Source organism: Lathyrus oleraceus, chromosome 4 (genome assembly GCF_024323335.1).
Source record: "Lathyrus oleraceus cultivar Zhongwan6 chromosome 4, CAAS_Psat_ZW6_1.0, whole genome shotgun sequence".
Lineage (NCBI taxonomy): Eukaryota > Viridiplantae > Streptophyta > Magnoliopsida > Fabales > Fabaceae > Lathyrus > Lathyrus oleraceus.
The window spans coordinates 87,401,852-87,419,474 of NC_066582.1; the positions used below are offsets into that span (position 1 = coordinate 87,401,852).

The following is a 17,623-nucleotide window of genomic DNA, read 5'->3' on the forward strand; positions in this document are numbered from 1 at the left end:
ACTCACATGGTTCTGAGCCTGTCCTATCTGGGTACTGTGATGCTGACTGGGCTGGGAGTGCTGATGACAGAAAAAGCACATCAGGAGGTTGTTTCTTCTTGGGAGACAATCTCATATCTTGGTTCAGCAAGAAGCAGAATTGTGTATCCCTGTCCACTGTTGAGGCTGAATACATAGCCGCTGGAAGCAGTTGTTCCCAACTGGTTTGGATGAAACAGATGCTCACTGAGTACAATGTCACTCAAAATGTCATGACATTGTTATGTGATAATCTCAGTGCCATCAATATTTCCAAGAATCCCATCCAACACAGCAGGACCAAACATATTGACATTAGACATCATTTCATCAGAGATCTGGTGGAAGACAAGGTGATTACCTTGGAACATGTAGCCACTGAACTTCAACTGGCTGACATCATTTCATCAGAGATCTGGTGGAAGGACTAACGGAAGTCCGACACGGAGAAATCACTCATTAAACGCCTCGATTGCTCGCGTACGCCTCTGGATCCAACACTGGCGTCTGCTTCACTCGGTCATCGTCGGAAGCTTCACCGTCAATAAAAAACCACGTCCATCTTCTTCAGCTCATCCTCGTCGGAATTCACATCGGAGGTATTTAGTTTTTCTCATCGGTTCGGCATAAATTCGCCACCGGATTGTGGAGTTGTTCTTAGAAATCATGAACCCTAAGCTAGTTGTTTGAGTTAACGTGAATCCACCGTGTGATTTCGCCCGTGAGAGTTTAGTTTCTTGGAAGGACGTCCTCGATTCGGACGGATTTTAAAGAGTTAAGGGAAACTATTTCCGTGCGTAGGTTCGGTTTGGAATTTCGCTGTATTGACATGGTTTTGGTGGTGATAGGAGCTCCGCCGTCGCCAACGATGAGCTCCGCCGTCGCCAGCGATGAGCTCCGGCGTGGCGGAGTCGTTTAAACACACGCTGCTTCTATTTTTCTCGGAGACATTTTGTTCACAGGAAGACGAAGAAGGGATATACATCCCGTTGATGCAGCCTTGGGTTTAGTTGGGCCTTAGGCCCGAACCTTCAATATTTCCACACTCCTTTCGCTATTCATACCCCCTCAGTGTAGGCTTAGCCTTTAGGCCCAGTCTGCTGCATTTCTGAACAATCCATGACTTGGTTTTTACAATAGTTAAGGTTAACTAGTAATTAGGATAACTAGTAATTAGGATTAGTTAGTAGTTATTAGGTTAGTAGTATTAGAGATTAATTTTAGGATTAATTATGAAAATATTAAAAATTGATTTTAGAATTAGTTAATTAGAATATTAGAACAATTAGAAATAATTTTAGGATTTAGAATATTTTAGAATTAAATAACAATTTTAGAATTTTAACTAGAATTAGAAATAAATTTAGAAGTAGAAATATTCTTAGAAATAATAGTAAATTAGTTTAGGATTTAATTGTTTTAAATAGAACTTACTTAAAAGATTAACCAAATGGTGAAATGACGATTGTACCCCTAGACTTAGAAATAGGATAATTTTGCATGCTTTCTAGTTTAGGACACAATTACACACACATGGCTTTCTCTTGGGCTACCTGACAATGAGATCTTTTATTTCTTGCAATCCTTTGTACTTTACATGTACCCCCATCCCCTTTCCGATGTACGCATTTACTTGCTTTCTTTTATTGTTTGATTAGGTTATCCTTAGGCATTAGGAACGTTCACCATTTCGCAACCAATAATCAAACCCTTGATCCAACGTCAAGTGGTCCTTTTCTTAAGTCAAAAAACACTAAACAAACCCTTGATCCAACGTCAAGCGGTCTTTTCTAAATCAAATTCAAAAATACAATAAATGTCGATTAGGATCGTACGTCACGAGCCTTAAGTGATAAAGAAGGGATGAGATTGGAGCTTTTCTACACTCATTCTGAGTGCTTCGAACACAAGAAGTTTGGCTTGACCGTTTGAGGTGTTCACCTTTATCCATAGTCTTTAGTACAATCCGAAATCAATAACACTTTATCAAAAACATAAAAAACAACTCAACACATTCAAACCTTTTGTTTGAGCCTTAGGGCGACACCATTCGAAAACCCTTCTTCAAGGTAATAAAATCAACAAAACAAACACAAACAATTTCAAAACCACGAACTACGAACGCTCTGATTTCTCACTTCAACAAGTGGGCATACGTAGGCACGAGGATCCATTCCTTGGCGAGCACACTAACTTAAAATCTACCTCCATCTCCGCAAATCTTTGGCAAGCAAGCATTTCGATAAATAATACACACTTAAGCGCAAACATCCTAGATGGTTCCCATGGAGTACCATGGATGTGAGGGGTGCTAATAACTTCCCCTTGCATAACCGACTTCCGGACCTGTTCGTGGTTGCGATGACCATACTTTGGGGTTTTCTCAATATTTTCCCATTCCTTTGGAATAAATAAAAATCGATGGCGACTCTGTATTTTTCGCGTAGCGACAGCTGGCGACTCTGCTGGGGAGACCTCCCTAATCAAGTCAAGCCTAATCTAGGTTTCTTCCTCGCATGTGTGTATGCTTATCCTTTGGATATTGCTTGTTTTATTTATCGCCTTTTGCTTTAAACTTTATGATCTAACATGTGGATTCCATGATTCTAGGATACCAAGTGGATGGCAACTCCGATTGCAAGTAACCTTGTGGGAGAGACTCTCTACCCGAGTCTAGAGTGTAAATTTGAGATAGGAGAGGTTGAGTAGTATGGGCCACCGAGAAGCTTTTCTCGTAAAGGTCGACACGAGAACCTCGCTTAGAGTAGATTCTTTTGGAGACGTTGACGACCGTCAAGCTTTTGGCATAAGCGATCAATGTCTTCATTGGGATCCATGACTCTAAATACCTTTGTAGAACATTAAACCTATGACCTATTAAGATCGATGGTCGCATAATGCGGGTCCCCGAGAAGCTTTTCTCGTGTGGGTCGGCATGAAGATCTCACTCAAAGTAGATCTTCTTGATGGAGTTAACGACCGGCAAGCTTTTGCTGTAAGCGGCAAACAGTCAAGGAGGTCCGTGACTTTGAGACTCTTGTCTAGAACCCGATGTCAATGGTCGCGTGGTGCGGGCCCTCGAGAAGCTTTTCTCGTGTGGGTCGATACGAAGATCTCACCCAGAAGAGGCTCATTTGAGGGAGTTGACGACCGGCAAGCTTTTGCCGTAAGCAACAAACAACCAAATGAATCAATGATTCTGGGGTCCCTATCTAACCCTAGACTACAACCGGTGAGATCCCCATTAGGGAAAGCAATCAGAGCTATCCTCCATTTGTATCTCGAACCCGTGATACCATGCCAACTTGTGTGTCCGGCTTGTGAGAACCATGCTTGTGTATCATTCATTCAGTCACTCATGCATTCATGCATCATAAAAAAAAATCAAATACAATACTCATGCATCATTCTGCATGTCATCAAACAAAAGCCAAAAAACCTACCATTCTACCCTTCTATCCAGAATCATCCACAGTCAAGCTGACTTCCCGACATTCATACTACACGCGCAACAATCAAAGATTGCTCATGGATCAGTTAGAGCAGAATCAAGCTACTATGAGGGAGGATATGACCACTGTGAAGGCTCAAATGGGTCAACTTGTTGAAGCCCTACAAGATCTGGCTAGGGGACAAGAGGAAATGCGTCAGGCTAATCTGAGAGCCTCTAATGCCAACCCTGCTGTTGTGACTATACCGGTGAATCCACCAGGAGGAGCTGGGACGCCTGCTGTAACTCAGCCACCTCCCAAAAGAGGTCCAGTATACCAGAATGCTAACCATACATTCAATATCCCCGCCAATAGGAGATTCCAGCCTGAGATTGACGAGCAGCAGGACGCTTTCTTCACTACAAAGGCTGACTCAGTTTATGAAGCTTTTTGTCTTTCTCCTACTGACATCGAAAGGAGATTTCAGATGATGGAGGAGAGATTCAAGGCGATGCAAGGTCCTGATACCTTTGGGTTGGATGCTGCCGACATGTGCCTAGTGCCAGACATGAAAATTCCTCCCAAGTTCAAAGTCCCGAGCTTTGAAAAGTATCAAGGGATCACTTGTCTAAAGACTCGCATTCGAGCTTTCTGCAGAAAGATGGCAGCTCATTCTAGTGACGAGAAACTCTTAATGCACTTTTTCCAAGATAGTCTTAGTGGAGCTTCTCTGGAATGGTATATGCAGCTCGAGCGCACGCATATACGAACCTGGAGGGAACTTGCTGAATCCTTCTTGAAGCATTATCAGTATAACTCAGACATGGCAGAAGTTACCCTAAAAAGTCTCTTATGAGCTTTTCCCCTATAGAGCATTTCTAGTATATTTCCTCCAAAGGGAGTCTTTTTAAAAGAATTCCCCCAACAGACGAATATTTGAGATACTGCTTCATTTATCTAAAGAATCTCATTTTTACTGTTTGACATACTGCTTCATCAATATGAAGAGTCTCATTTCAGATTTTTTTTAGAGATATTGCTCTAATATCTTAGAGAGTCTTAGATTCAATTAAGGTATCTATCCCTTGCTGGAATATCTTAATTCTATCAGATAAGATGCTGTTTCGACTCGATACAGAGAATTTCATTTTTACTGTTTGAGATACTGCTTCATCAATATGAAGAGTCTCATTTCAGATTTTTTTAGAGATACTGCTCTAATATCCTCGGAGAGTCTTAGATTCAGTTAAGGTATCTTTCCCTTGCTGGAATATCTTGATTCTATCAGATAAGATGCTATTTTGACTCGATACAGGGAATCTCATTTTTACTGTTCGAGATAGTGCTTCATCAATATGAAGAGTCTCATTTCAATTATTTTTTAGATACTGCTCTAGTATCCTCGAAGAGTCTTAGATTCAATTAAGGTATCATTCCCTTTTTCGGAATATCTTAATTTTGTCGTATAAGATGCTGCTTCGATTCAATACAGAGAATCTCATTTTACTGCTTGAGATGCTGCGTCATCAATATGAAGAATCTCATTTCAATTTTTTTAGAGATACTGCTCTAATATCCTCGGAGAGTCTTAGATTTAATTAAGGTATCTTTCCCTTGCTGGAATATCTTAATTCTATCAGATAAGATGCTGCTTCGACTCAATACAGAGAATCTCATTTTTACTGTTTGAGATACTACTTCATCAATATGAAGAGTCTCATTTCAGATTTTTTTTAGAGATACTGTTCTAATATCCTCGGAGAGTCTTAGATTCAATTAAGGTATCTTTCCCTTGCTAGAACATCTTAATTCTATCATATAAGATGGTACTTCGACTCGATACAGAGAATCTCACTTTTACTGTTGAGATGCTGCTTCATCAATATGAAGAGTCTCGTGCCAGATTTTCTTTATACTGCTCTAGCATCCTGGAAAAGTCTTGAGATTTAGCTAGGGATGTCATTCCAATACTAACATATCTCGACTATGACATCCAAGATACTGTTCTGACAACTCCCAGAAAGTCTTAGTTGTTCAGTTTTACTTTAAGATAATGTCTCTTACTATTTCTCACTGCATTTTCTTCTTGTATTTTCTTCCTTGCATTTCCTAGGACAAATTTTGGGTCTTTCTTGTATTTAATTATCTCCCACCGCGAATGTATGAAGACTCCTTTCATTCTTACCTTCCGATTCAAGGTAATTAAACAGGGGCAGCTGTCATACCCCAATTTTGTCCGGGTAAGAAAAATCTTTCACCAATATTCACCACCAGATGTTATAAGGCATAAACTCTATCGTAGGGTTTCTCAGTCCTAAACTACTCCAAACTCCCCATCATTTCTAAAGACACATTCAATACTCACATGATTATTCTAAGTAAAACCCTCAGTGACATCAAATTTTCAACAAATCTTTCAGTAGCATTTCATCTGTTAAGATCCTTGTACATGACTCAAGAAAACATCTGTTGCGTTTGTCTCTTATTGTTGTTACTAAAGCATGGGATGGTATGCACATTTTGGGACTTATTGGTTAACAAGGCCCATTTTGGTTTATCCATAAGATCTTTTGGTTTAAAAAAAAGGCTCATTCCCATCAACATGTCCATAATTAATATTGCAAGTCCAAAGTGTGGTTCAAATCTCTTTTACATTACTAATCCAAAGTCCATTTTCTTATTAGTAAGTATTAAGAGCCATGTTATTTTTTTATGATCACTTGTTATTAGCCCATTTTCACATCCCAAATATATGTGCCAAATTTTAAAGTCCTTCATAGGTCCCTAAATAAAATTTGTGTTTTAAGCATGTATGTGTTGGTTTTAAATTAAGTCACCATATTTAGACTCATTGTGCCAAGATCCTTTGTTAATTTTGTGATTGGAGTTTAGCTTTCCATGTTTATTATGTGCGTTTCATCTTGTTCTTTTAATTACATGTTTATCTAGCCAATATTAAATGTGCTAAGGGTAACCAAGTTGAATGTTCATTCTTATATTTATGGTGGTCCAAACAAGTTTCTAAATGAAATATTAAGATAAAGTTTGAATATTTAAGAATTGATTACACAAATAAACTTTAAGATAGAACCATGCATATATTACAAACAGTCCAAAAAGCACTAAACACAATTATCCAAAATACAAAACGTTACATCAAAGTGAAATTGAATAATTAAATTTTGTGCTGCACATTCAGCAGTTGAAGGCAAAGCCTTTGAAACACCAGTTGCCAACACCATCCTTTAGGCCGAACCACCCTTTGGAGTGAAACGCCCTAAAATCCAACCTCCTCCTAAAGCTGGTGCAACCAATCTTCTCCTCAATTAGGGTCACTTTCTTGTGTGACCTGCAAAGAAATCAACTTAAGTCAAAAGCCTTGTCATAAGAACTTAAAAAGCTGGAAAATAATTAATGAATTGGATAGGTTAACGCTTTGCACAAAGGACCACCATGAACACCCAAAAGTGTATTCTCTACAGACAAACAAATTCATGTAATCAATCCACAAAACCAAAATCCCACAAAATCTGGGATGAGCTAAAGATTTCCTGACAGAGTTTATCATAGGGTTCGATAGCTCCTCATAGGGAGGATCAACTGGACAATTTCATTATTTAGTACCCAGAGAACATTGAGTAAAAAAGACAGCGTTAATTTCTGCAAGAAATCCAGATAACCTTGCCATCCACACAGCCATCGAAAACGAAAAAGATAGAAAGAACAAAAGAAGACAAAAAAGAATTAAAAGGGAATAAGGGACTTATCTAAGTCGTGACGGAAAAGCTCACGTCGGCAGCGACGTAACTCGAACCAAGTAGCTTTCCTCTCCCTTTTTGCTTAAATTCCGTACGCCATTTCATTCGCCGCTGTAAATGGAACAAAAACCCTTTGTTAATTTCTATAAATCACAATGATTTGTGGGTTTTAATTTTGAAATTAGGGTTAGGTTTTTTTTGAATTTTTTCCTTACCAATTTTTGTGTTGAGTTTGTTAGTACTTGAGAGTCGTGGTTGATGATTGAGAGTTGAACGGAGATTTGAATCTCCGTCTGGGTAAGGGTATCGATCCGGTCGAAGGAGGAGCGTTTAGTTTAAACCGAGACCGAATTCGTGGTCTCCGGCCAAAAAGAGGGGGAGTTAGTGTTTGGAGTTTTGTTGTTTGAGCGTGGGTTCGCCGGAGAAGAAGGTGGCGTCGTCGTCGTTGGCCGGTAACCACCGTCTTCTCCGATGGAGCGTGGCTGGAGGTGGGAGTCGTCACTTACAGAGCGATTGAGCTCTGAAGTTAAGAGAGAGAATGGAGTCCACCAAATGAACTCACGTTCTCAGAAGCTAGGTTTAAGTACCCACGCTTGGCCCGGCCCATGCACGTCATGTGTCTTCCCTTTGGTGGGGCCACGTCTGTGCTTGACCTTGGTCAACCAGGCATTCCTGTGTGGACTCCCCCACAATCCCTTATCATGCATCGCTATCAAATCTCACCATTTCATTTGACCAAGTCATATCTATGGATCTGACGGTCAATAGCGTTCATTGGAGGTCAACAAAGTTGATCGGACTCAGCACCTCCTCCCTGTGATTTTGGGCCTCCGAATTGGGCTCAAAGACACTTTTGACTAATTAAACCCCCCTCGTTATTCTGTAATGCACCCAAATTTGGGCTTCTCTCACTTTAAGCCCATTTTCTTTTTCTTTTTTGCTTGATTCATTTATTTTCTTTATTTCATTATATATATATATATATATATATATATATATATATATATATATATATATATATATATATATATATATATATATATATATATATATATATATATATAATAGAGTATTATTGCTATAAAAAATAATATTTTTATTTTATTTACTCAACTTTTATTTTAATATTTTACTTGTTAATTGAAAATTAATCATTGTTTCAATTTGTAGAATTTGTTTGAGATATCATCTTGAATGTGCTTGATTAAACTCACTTGTGTAATTCCTAAGTTCGGTTGAACCATGATTTAAGTTATATTTTCATATTGACCTTCATCCCATAATCATTCTAATTGTTATATTAAATCATTTAAAAATTTCATACTTCTCGATTCAATGTCAATCCCATTTTCAACACCTTTTGTAAGTCGATCGCTTTTAAAGCATCGCCATCAACCTCACATGGCTTACTCTTGGGCTTTCTTACAATGAGACCTATTCGATTTTAATTAATTGATTAGATGAATTATTCACTAAATAAATTCAATCCATTCGTAAACATAAATTTTAAACCTCGATCCAACATCGAGTATTCTTTATTAAAATTAAATTAAAATACCTAATCACAATTAAATACTATTTCATTTAGAAATAAAAAAAGGAGATGGTTTTGAATTTTCAACTCCTCTCCTCGATTTATTTGAATATGAATTCTTTTACTCGGTTAGTCGAATAATCGTCATTTCTAATCCACTTAAGCACAAACAAATCAAATCCTTTTATAATAAGAAACGAAAAGGGAGATAACTTTGAGTCTTCAATTTTTCTCCTCAACTATTTGAATACAAGTCAGTTAAACACTCGTCATTTCGTTATAAACTTCTAAACCCTGATCAAATCGAATTATTTTTATAATAAGTTAAATGAAAAGGAAGACGACTTTGAATTTTTCAACTTCTCTCCCCATTTGTTTGAATACGAATTCTCTTACTCGGGCAGTCAAACAATTGTCATTTTTTCACAAACATACAACTTAATCAAATTATTGTCATGACAAACTATACGAAAAAGGAGATGGTTTTGAGTTTTCAACTCATCTTCTCAAATGCTTGGATATGAGTTGTTTTACTCAGTCATTCAAGTACTTGTCGTCATTCTAAAATACATCAACCATATACAACTTTATTTTCATAAATACTCAGATGAAACAGAAAGCGGTCTAGAGTCTTCTATTCCCTTTCCCGGTTATTAGGGTACGAGTTGTCTTGCTCGATTATCCGAGTAATCGTCATCTAACAAAAATACCTTAATTATTATCAAAGCCTTTCTATAATTAAGGATGAAAAAGAAAGTGGTCTAAAGTTGTCTATTCCCTTTCTCGATTGTTAGGATACGAGTTGTCTTACTCGACTATCCAAGTAATTGTCATCCAACCAAAAATATCTCAACCAATCAAAATATCTCAACCAATCAAAACATCCAACATATTAATCCCACTTGTCATCCTCGTGTGACCAAAATTCTTTTCAGAAAGAACACTGTTAATCCTTTCTATTGCACATAACAAACTAATGCTTAAGCCTCCGCCGAGAGTAGACAAGCCAGCATTTAGCCTTTAGAACGCGATCTACACAGTCGTTCATAAAAAACACCAACCAACCGTAGTTCCCCGAACTACGAATGCTCTGATTTCCTTATTACACCATAAGGATACGTAGGCAGGAGATTGATGTATCTTCGCGAGCACACTAATAAAAAAACCTCCCCTTTTCCTTTCTGAGGTCCCCATCCATTTCTATTCTCAATACATTTATAACTCGAAGAAAACAAACAAACATAAATTAATACTCAAATCGCAAAATTGAACTAAAAGGTTCCCGTTGAGTACAACGGACGTGAGGGGTGCTAATACCTTCCCCTTGCGTAATCAAGTCCCGAACACGGATATGGTTGCAACGACCATTATTCTATTATTCAAAAGGTTTTATCGATATTTTCCTATTCCTTCATTGGGATAAATAAAGTTCGGTGGCGACTCTATTCGAACTAAAAAAATTTCCGCGACAATCGCGAGGAATCACATTTTTTGAGATGCGACATAGAGATGCATAGTTCAGTAGCTGCTATGAATCCTAATGTTATTAACACTGAGGAAACTATGGCATTCTAGATTCAAACCAACTTAGGAAATTCTTATGGAAAATCTAACTACTCAAAAGGCAAGACTCAAACGTTTATTAGTGCTCGAGGTCATAATCGTGTATGCAGTCATTGTGGAAGAACAAGTCATACTATGGAGACTTGTTTCATGAAGCATGGTTATACACCTGGATTTAAAGGGAAGAGTAAATTTCAGAATGCTGGCAATAGTGTTCAATCGGTTGCTGCAGTTAACACTGAAGGAGAATAGCGATCCAAAACGCAGCGGAAATTAAAATTTTTCTCCTTTAGTGATCCTTATGAATGGGCATGATCAGTGATAGAATCGTTACCTCTTGTGGCGATTGAAACCTTTGATGCAGATCTAAGGAGCGATCACGAACGTTAAATGGTGACAATGCCTCTACTTAATCCATACGAACGTATTCCTTCAGTTTCGGTGCTAGCTTCTACGAATGAAGGCTTTGAGTGAGAGAGAAAGAGAGAGAGAGAGAGAGAGAGAGAGAGAGAGAGAGAGAGAGAGAGAAACGAAATTTCATCTAAACAAATGCTTCTGCACAAGGGTTCTATTTATAGAACCACTTGTGTGGGCTTTAAGCTAAAAAGCCCACTTAAGTGTATTTGGCCCATATCTTATGATATATCAAAATGACTTAAACGCGTGGTACCTTACCATATTTCGTATTCTACTTAAGTGCATCGTACCTTACGATGTTCTACAATTCACTTAAATGCATTGTACCTTACGGTGTTCCTTATTTACCTTATCTCTCATCAATCTGTTCTTTTGTGTATGACCCTGTAGATTTTCGCGGCATTGGCAATTATATTAAATAACATATTTAACATAATAAACAGTGAGCGGTATCTAGCAATACATCACTGCTACCCAAGAGACGAAAATGTCATGTGATCTGACAAATCCTTTTGTAATAATACTTGTCTGTACAATTACCCTTTTGCCCTTATGTTTATATTGAACACAAGGCATAAACCATGGCATCCTTGTCCAATTCAATATTGGGCCCTTAGACATTTATCATGTTACGCATGACGGGAAAATTCCATCTAGGTCACTCATGTCCCTCAACATGCTTCGTGGAGTACCCATCAACTATCTTTATGGTCATCCAGTTACGGGTAACGTTTGATCAACAATAAAGCAGTCGACTCTACATCTAGGGTCCATAGTGGTTTCAGGTCGAAGGGTGGTATACACCACTATCACCATGATATTAACTTATGACACTTTGCATAACATTTTATATAGTATTCTCATAGCGGGTCAATCCAGTATAAATATTACTCCTAATATTCATACCTATGTTTAAGACTTGATAACTCCTTATCCATGATCCATGAGATGCGATCAACAGTCTATATACATAATAATATTAATGCTTTAATTTTATCCCACTTCACAACAAAGCTCAACTATGGATACTTTAATAATAGTGTCCTTATGTTTAATGGGATCTCATGATTAAGTCGCACTTGATACATTAAACTGACTAGCTATTCTAGGGACTTTATTAAACAAACATAATAAAGAAAAACGTCTTTTATTATTAATAATTAATTTAATACAAGTACCAAAAGTATTGGCATCTAGGGCTTACACCAACAATATCCCACTAGCACTAGAGCCAATCAGGCATACCCCTAATGCCCATAGATCTAGTATGGCCATCATGCTTCTGCTGTGCAAGATGCTTTGTCAGTGGGTCAGCAATATTGTCAAGTGTAGGTACTCTGCATATTTTCACATCTCCTCTATCTATTACATCTCGAATGAGGTGATAACGCATAAGTATGTCTTTGGATCGTTGGTGAGATCTAGGCTCTTTAGCTTATACGATAGCACCATTATTATCATAATAGAGATCAATAGGATCCACAATGTTAGGAACTATGCCAAGTTTACTAATGAACTTTTTTATCCAAATAGCTTCCTTTGCTGCACTTGAGGCAGCAATATACTCGGCCTCGGTTGTAGAATCAACAATAGTATCTTGCTTTGAACTTTTCCAGCTCACAATGCCACCGTTTAAGCAAAACACATAACCAGATTGCGATCTAAAGTCATCCTTATCTATCTGGAAGCTAGCATCGGTGTATCCAATTACAGCAAGCTCTTCCTGACCTCCATATATCAATAATGAGTCCTTAGTCCTTCTCAAATACTTAAGGATATTCTTGACAGCTACCTAATGAGCATCATCGGGATCAGATTGGTACCTACTTGTTGCATTTAAAGCATATGAGACATCTGGTCGAGTACATAGCATGGCATACATGATAGATCCTATTCCAGATGCATATGGAATCTTATTCATGTGATCCCTTGCTTCTTTAGTTGAAGGGGATTATGTTTTTGTTAGACACAAGCCATGTTGCATAGGTATGAATCCTTTCTTGGAATCATGCATATTAAAGCGTCTCAACACTTTGTCTATGTATGTACTCTGACTTAGGCCAAGCAGGTTTTGTGATCTATCTCTATAGATCTTAATTCCTAATATATAGGCTGCTTCACCTAGGTCCTTCATAGAAAATCATTTCCCCAGCCAAGACTTTACTTGTTGTAGGGTAGGGACATCATTTCCAATGAGTAATATGTCATCTACATATAATACCAGGAAGACGATCATGCTCCCACTAACATTCTTGTAGATACAAGGCTCATCTTCATTCTTGATGAATTCATATTGTTTTACTATTTCATCAAAACGAAGATTCTAGCTTCTAGAAGCTTGCTTCAATCCATAGATTGATCTCTGTAACTTACATATCTTTTGGGCTTCTTCTGGTATGTCAAATCCTTCAGGTTGTGTCATGTACACATCCTCAAGAAGATTCCCATTAAGGAAAGCAGTTTTGACATCCATCTGCCATATTTCATAATCATGATATGCAGCGATAGCAAGTAAAATCCGAAGAGATTTAAGCATTACAACTGGTGAAAAGGTTTCATCATAGTCAACCCCATGAATTTGTTTATATACTTTTGCAACCAGTCTTGCCTTATAGGTATGTACCTTACCATCCATGTCAGTCTTATTTTTTAAGACCCACTTGCATCCTACAGGGTTAACTCCTATAAGAGGCTCCACCAAGGTCCAAACCTGGTTTGTGTACATGGAATCCATTTCAGATTTCATGGCTTCTAGCCACTTCTCAGGCTCGGGACCAGTTATGGCCTCTTGGTAGGTCATAGGTTCATCTTGATCCATGAGTAATACATCAGCTTGATCAGTTATGAGATATCCATATTTCTCAGGTAGGTAAAGTATCCTGCTTGACCTACGTTGGTCTTGTTCTACTTGAGAAGGTTTCTCTTCCATAACTACTTGTGTTTCCTGCTCTAATTACTCCATAGGTGTATCAATGCTTTGTGATTCTTTAATTTCTTCAAGCTCTACTTTCCTAACACTGATTCCTTTGGAAATAAAATCCTTTTCTAGGAAAACTCCAGTTCGAGCGACAAACACTTTGCCCTCATAAGGATTGTAGAAGTAATACTCTCTTGTTTCTTTAGGATACCCCATAAATAAGTATTTGTCAGATTTGGGCTCAAGCTTAGTTTAAATTTGTCGTTTCACATAAACTTCGCAATCCCAAATCTTCATGTAAGACATATGTGGTTTCTTACCACTCCATATCTCATATGGTATCTTCTCAACCTTTTTGGGTGGAACATGTTTAAGTGTGTGAGTTGTTGTCAATAGTGCATGTCCCCAAAAGGAGTTTGGAAGATCAACATGACTCGTCATGGATCGGACCATGTCTAACAAGGTTCGATTTCTTCTCTCAGATACTCCATTCCATTGGGGTGTTCCAGGAGGAGTAAGTTGGGATAGAATCCCACACTCTTTCAGATGTTCATCAAACTCTAGGCTTAAATATTGACCACCTCGATCTGATCGAAGAGTTTTAATATTCTTACCTATTTGGTTTTGTACTTCATTCTTGAATTCCTTGAACTTTTCAAAGGACTCTGATTTGTGTTTCATTAAATACATATAACCATATCTACTAAAATCATTAGTAAATGTGATGAAGTACTAAAAACCTCCTATGACCGGTATTTTTAATGGTCCACATACATCAGTATGTATGAGGGCCAAAAGATCATTAGCTCTTTCACCTTTTCCTGTGAATGGAAACTTTATCGTTTTTCCAATTAAACAAGATTTGCATGTCTCATATGATTCACAATCAAAAGAGTCTAAGAGCCCATCTTTATGGAGTTTGGAAATTTGTTTCTCATTTATGTGGCATAATCGACAATGCCAAAGGTAAGTTAGATTTAACTCATTATGTTTCATCCTTTTAGTATTAATGTTATAAATAGGCATTTCGAGATCAAGGATGTATAGTCCATTGTTCATTTGTGCAGTAGCATAGAATATATCATTCAAATAAATGGAGCAACAATTGTTCTTTATTATAAATGAAAAACCAAATTTGTCTATACAAGAAACGAAAATAATATTCCTGCTAATTGTAGGTACATAATAACATTTCTCTAACTGAATTATTAAACCACTAGGTAAAGTCAATACATAAGTTCCTACGGCTAAAGCAGCAACCTTTGCTCCATTGCCAACTCGTAGGTCAACCTCACCTTTTGCCAAATCTCTACTCCTTTTTAGCCCCTGCACATTGGTACAAATGTGAGAACCACATTCAATATCTAATAATCGTGATGCAGAAGTAGATAAATTAATTTCAATAACATAAATACCTGAAGTTGAAGTCTCTACTCCATTCTTCTTATCTTCCAGGTACTTTGGGCAGTTTCTCTTCCAGTGTCCGGTCTTACCACAATGGAAGCAAGTGCCTTCCTTTGCTATTACTTCACTAGGCTTTAAACCAGGAGTTGTGGGTTCGAGTTTGGCAACTTCCTTGCCTTTCCCTTTACCACCCTGCTTGGTGGGTCTTTTGTTATGTCTCTTTCCATTTTCGATCATCATAGTAGACTTCTCTTTTGACTTCAGATTCTGGTCAGTAGTTCTTAACATGGCTAGCAGTTCAGGAAGAGATTTGTCCATATCATTCATATTGAAATTAAGTACAATTTGACTGAATCTATCTGGCAACGATTGCAAGATCAAATCAGTCGTAAGTTCCTTTCCAAGGGGAAAACCCAACCTCTCATGGTTCTCCACATACCCAATCATCTTGAGCACATGGGGACCTACAGGGGCTTCCTCAGCTAACTTGCCTTGAAAATGGGGTTTTGAAACTTCAAACCTTTCATGCCTTGCCTGCTCTTGATATAGCATCTTAAGGTGTTCGATCATATCGAACGCTGACATGTTCTCATGTTGCTTTTGCAACTCTGAGTTCATGGTAGCTAGCATGAGCAAGTGATTTCATTGGCATCATCGACATGCTTCTTATAAGGATCTCATTCTGCCTTAGGTGCAGAACTAGGAGGTTCCTCTTCAGGAACAAGTTTCTTCAAGACATATAGCTTTCTATCATGCTTGAGGATAATCCTCAGATTTCGATGTCAATCCAGAAAATTTGTCCCAAACAATTTTTCCTTATCAAGGATTTAATCGCAAAATGTTGTTAGAGGTGTTTGTTGTCATGGTAATCTACATGAAAAATAATTAAAATATAAGTATCACTAAAATAACATATTTAATTAGGCCTTTAATTAAATATGCTCCCACTATTTTACTCAAAGCAAATGACCATCATCATTTGATTCGGAAAATCCCGTTGGAAGATTTTCTAGTGGGTCGAGATCCATATTTCACTTTGTTTTAAGTCCGCGTAGGCAGATTACACAAAACTAGGTTATTTAGGTAGGAACTCCTTCCAATTGTATCTAATACAACTCTCGAATATTTTAGTTGGGTGGATAACTCCTTATCCTAATCCATCACATGGATCATTTCCAACTCTTGCTTCTAAGTGTATATAATCTTATTATAATTTGTTTAGTTAAGTTTGATCCATTGTTTTAGAAATTGGATATTACAATTATTCCATCGCACCTTACTAATATAGAACATGCACCCTGCGTAGGCGAAACCTACATTATTCGATACTAGTCTTGATGAGTGTTAAAACTTGGAAAGCATAAACTTGATATTTAATTTTAGGGAACTTGCAATTATTCTGATCTGACCGACTTATTTATCATATAAATCATCTCTCACATGCATCAACATACATTCACATGCATCAAAATACATACAAAATAAAACAGTTATGGCCCCTAGCGCAATTGTTCTCCCAAGCTAATGAGAGAACCTAAGCTAACCTAATAACGATCTAGGCTTCTCCAAGCAAGATCTTCAAGGTTGTCCTCCTTGATATTGTATTCTTCTCTTTCTTCATAATATTACATTACATAAAAGAAACTCGTTTCACATACGAGGGAGTGAGATGAGAAAAGAAGTTGCATTAAGAGATTAAATAAGAGGCACGACACGCAGGTCGTATTTTAAAATCCCAAAACAAAATAAAGGAAAATTAAGGCCATAACTGATCACAACAAGACAATAATAATAAACACATTATTAGTATTTTTAATTTAAATTCTGTTAATTAAATAAACCAAATTAAATTTCGGCGACTGATCACACTATGCAGAGTTAGCCGGGGGTTCCGCTGACCAGTGAGCGGACAGTGGGTCAAGGGGGAAGCGCCCCCTGCGGGGTTGCAGGGGCAGCACCCCGATGAAAAATTTTAATGAACAATTCATTTGAAATCGACGTCGATTTTCGCATCAACACTTGATACTTTAAAGTATAACTCTTGCACAATCACAACCCTAATCGCATAACTCTTTGACAGCACAACCCTTGTACTGTCATGAACCATAATGCACCAATTTCATACCTTGAAACACACCTCGATTGTTAATTCAGTATGATTGATCAACACGTCATTACTTCACCATACTTTCGTCGGATTTCGAAGCAAATGACCATTGATCGCTCAAAGGAAAACAACCATTAAGTGTTTGATTAAACGAAAGAGAAATAGTATATCTTATATATCGTATTTTGCATCAGAATTACTTATATTATATATATAACTTGATCGATCTCAATTTTATAACCTATGAACGATCGATGTATCGCTGCTTCACCATACTAACGTCGTATTCCGAAGCATAGTCAACATCAATCATTTATTCTTTGATTCATTCTGTCTTTTAATCGTATTAATACAAAAAATACAAAAAATAAATAGCTATCAGATGCATGGTTTCATAAGTGGCTCTGATACCACTGAAGGAGAATAGTGATCCAAAATGCAGCGGAAATTAAATTTTTTTCCATTAGTGATCCT

General features: G+C 37.5%; 1 protein-coding gene across 1 annotated transcript; it reads left to right on the forward strand.

The window, feature by feature from the left end:
• Positions 1-3,546: 3,546 nt before the first annotated feature.
• LOC127136144 (uncharacterized) lies at positions 3,547-4,305 on the forward strand. The gene has a single exon (XM_051062739.1). It carries the CDS (start codon positions 3,547-3,549, stop codon positions 4,303-4,305), a length of 759 nt encoding a protein of 252 aa, XP_050918696.1.
• The last annotated feature ends 13,318 nt before the right edge of the window (positions 4,306-17,623 follow it).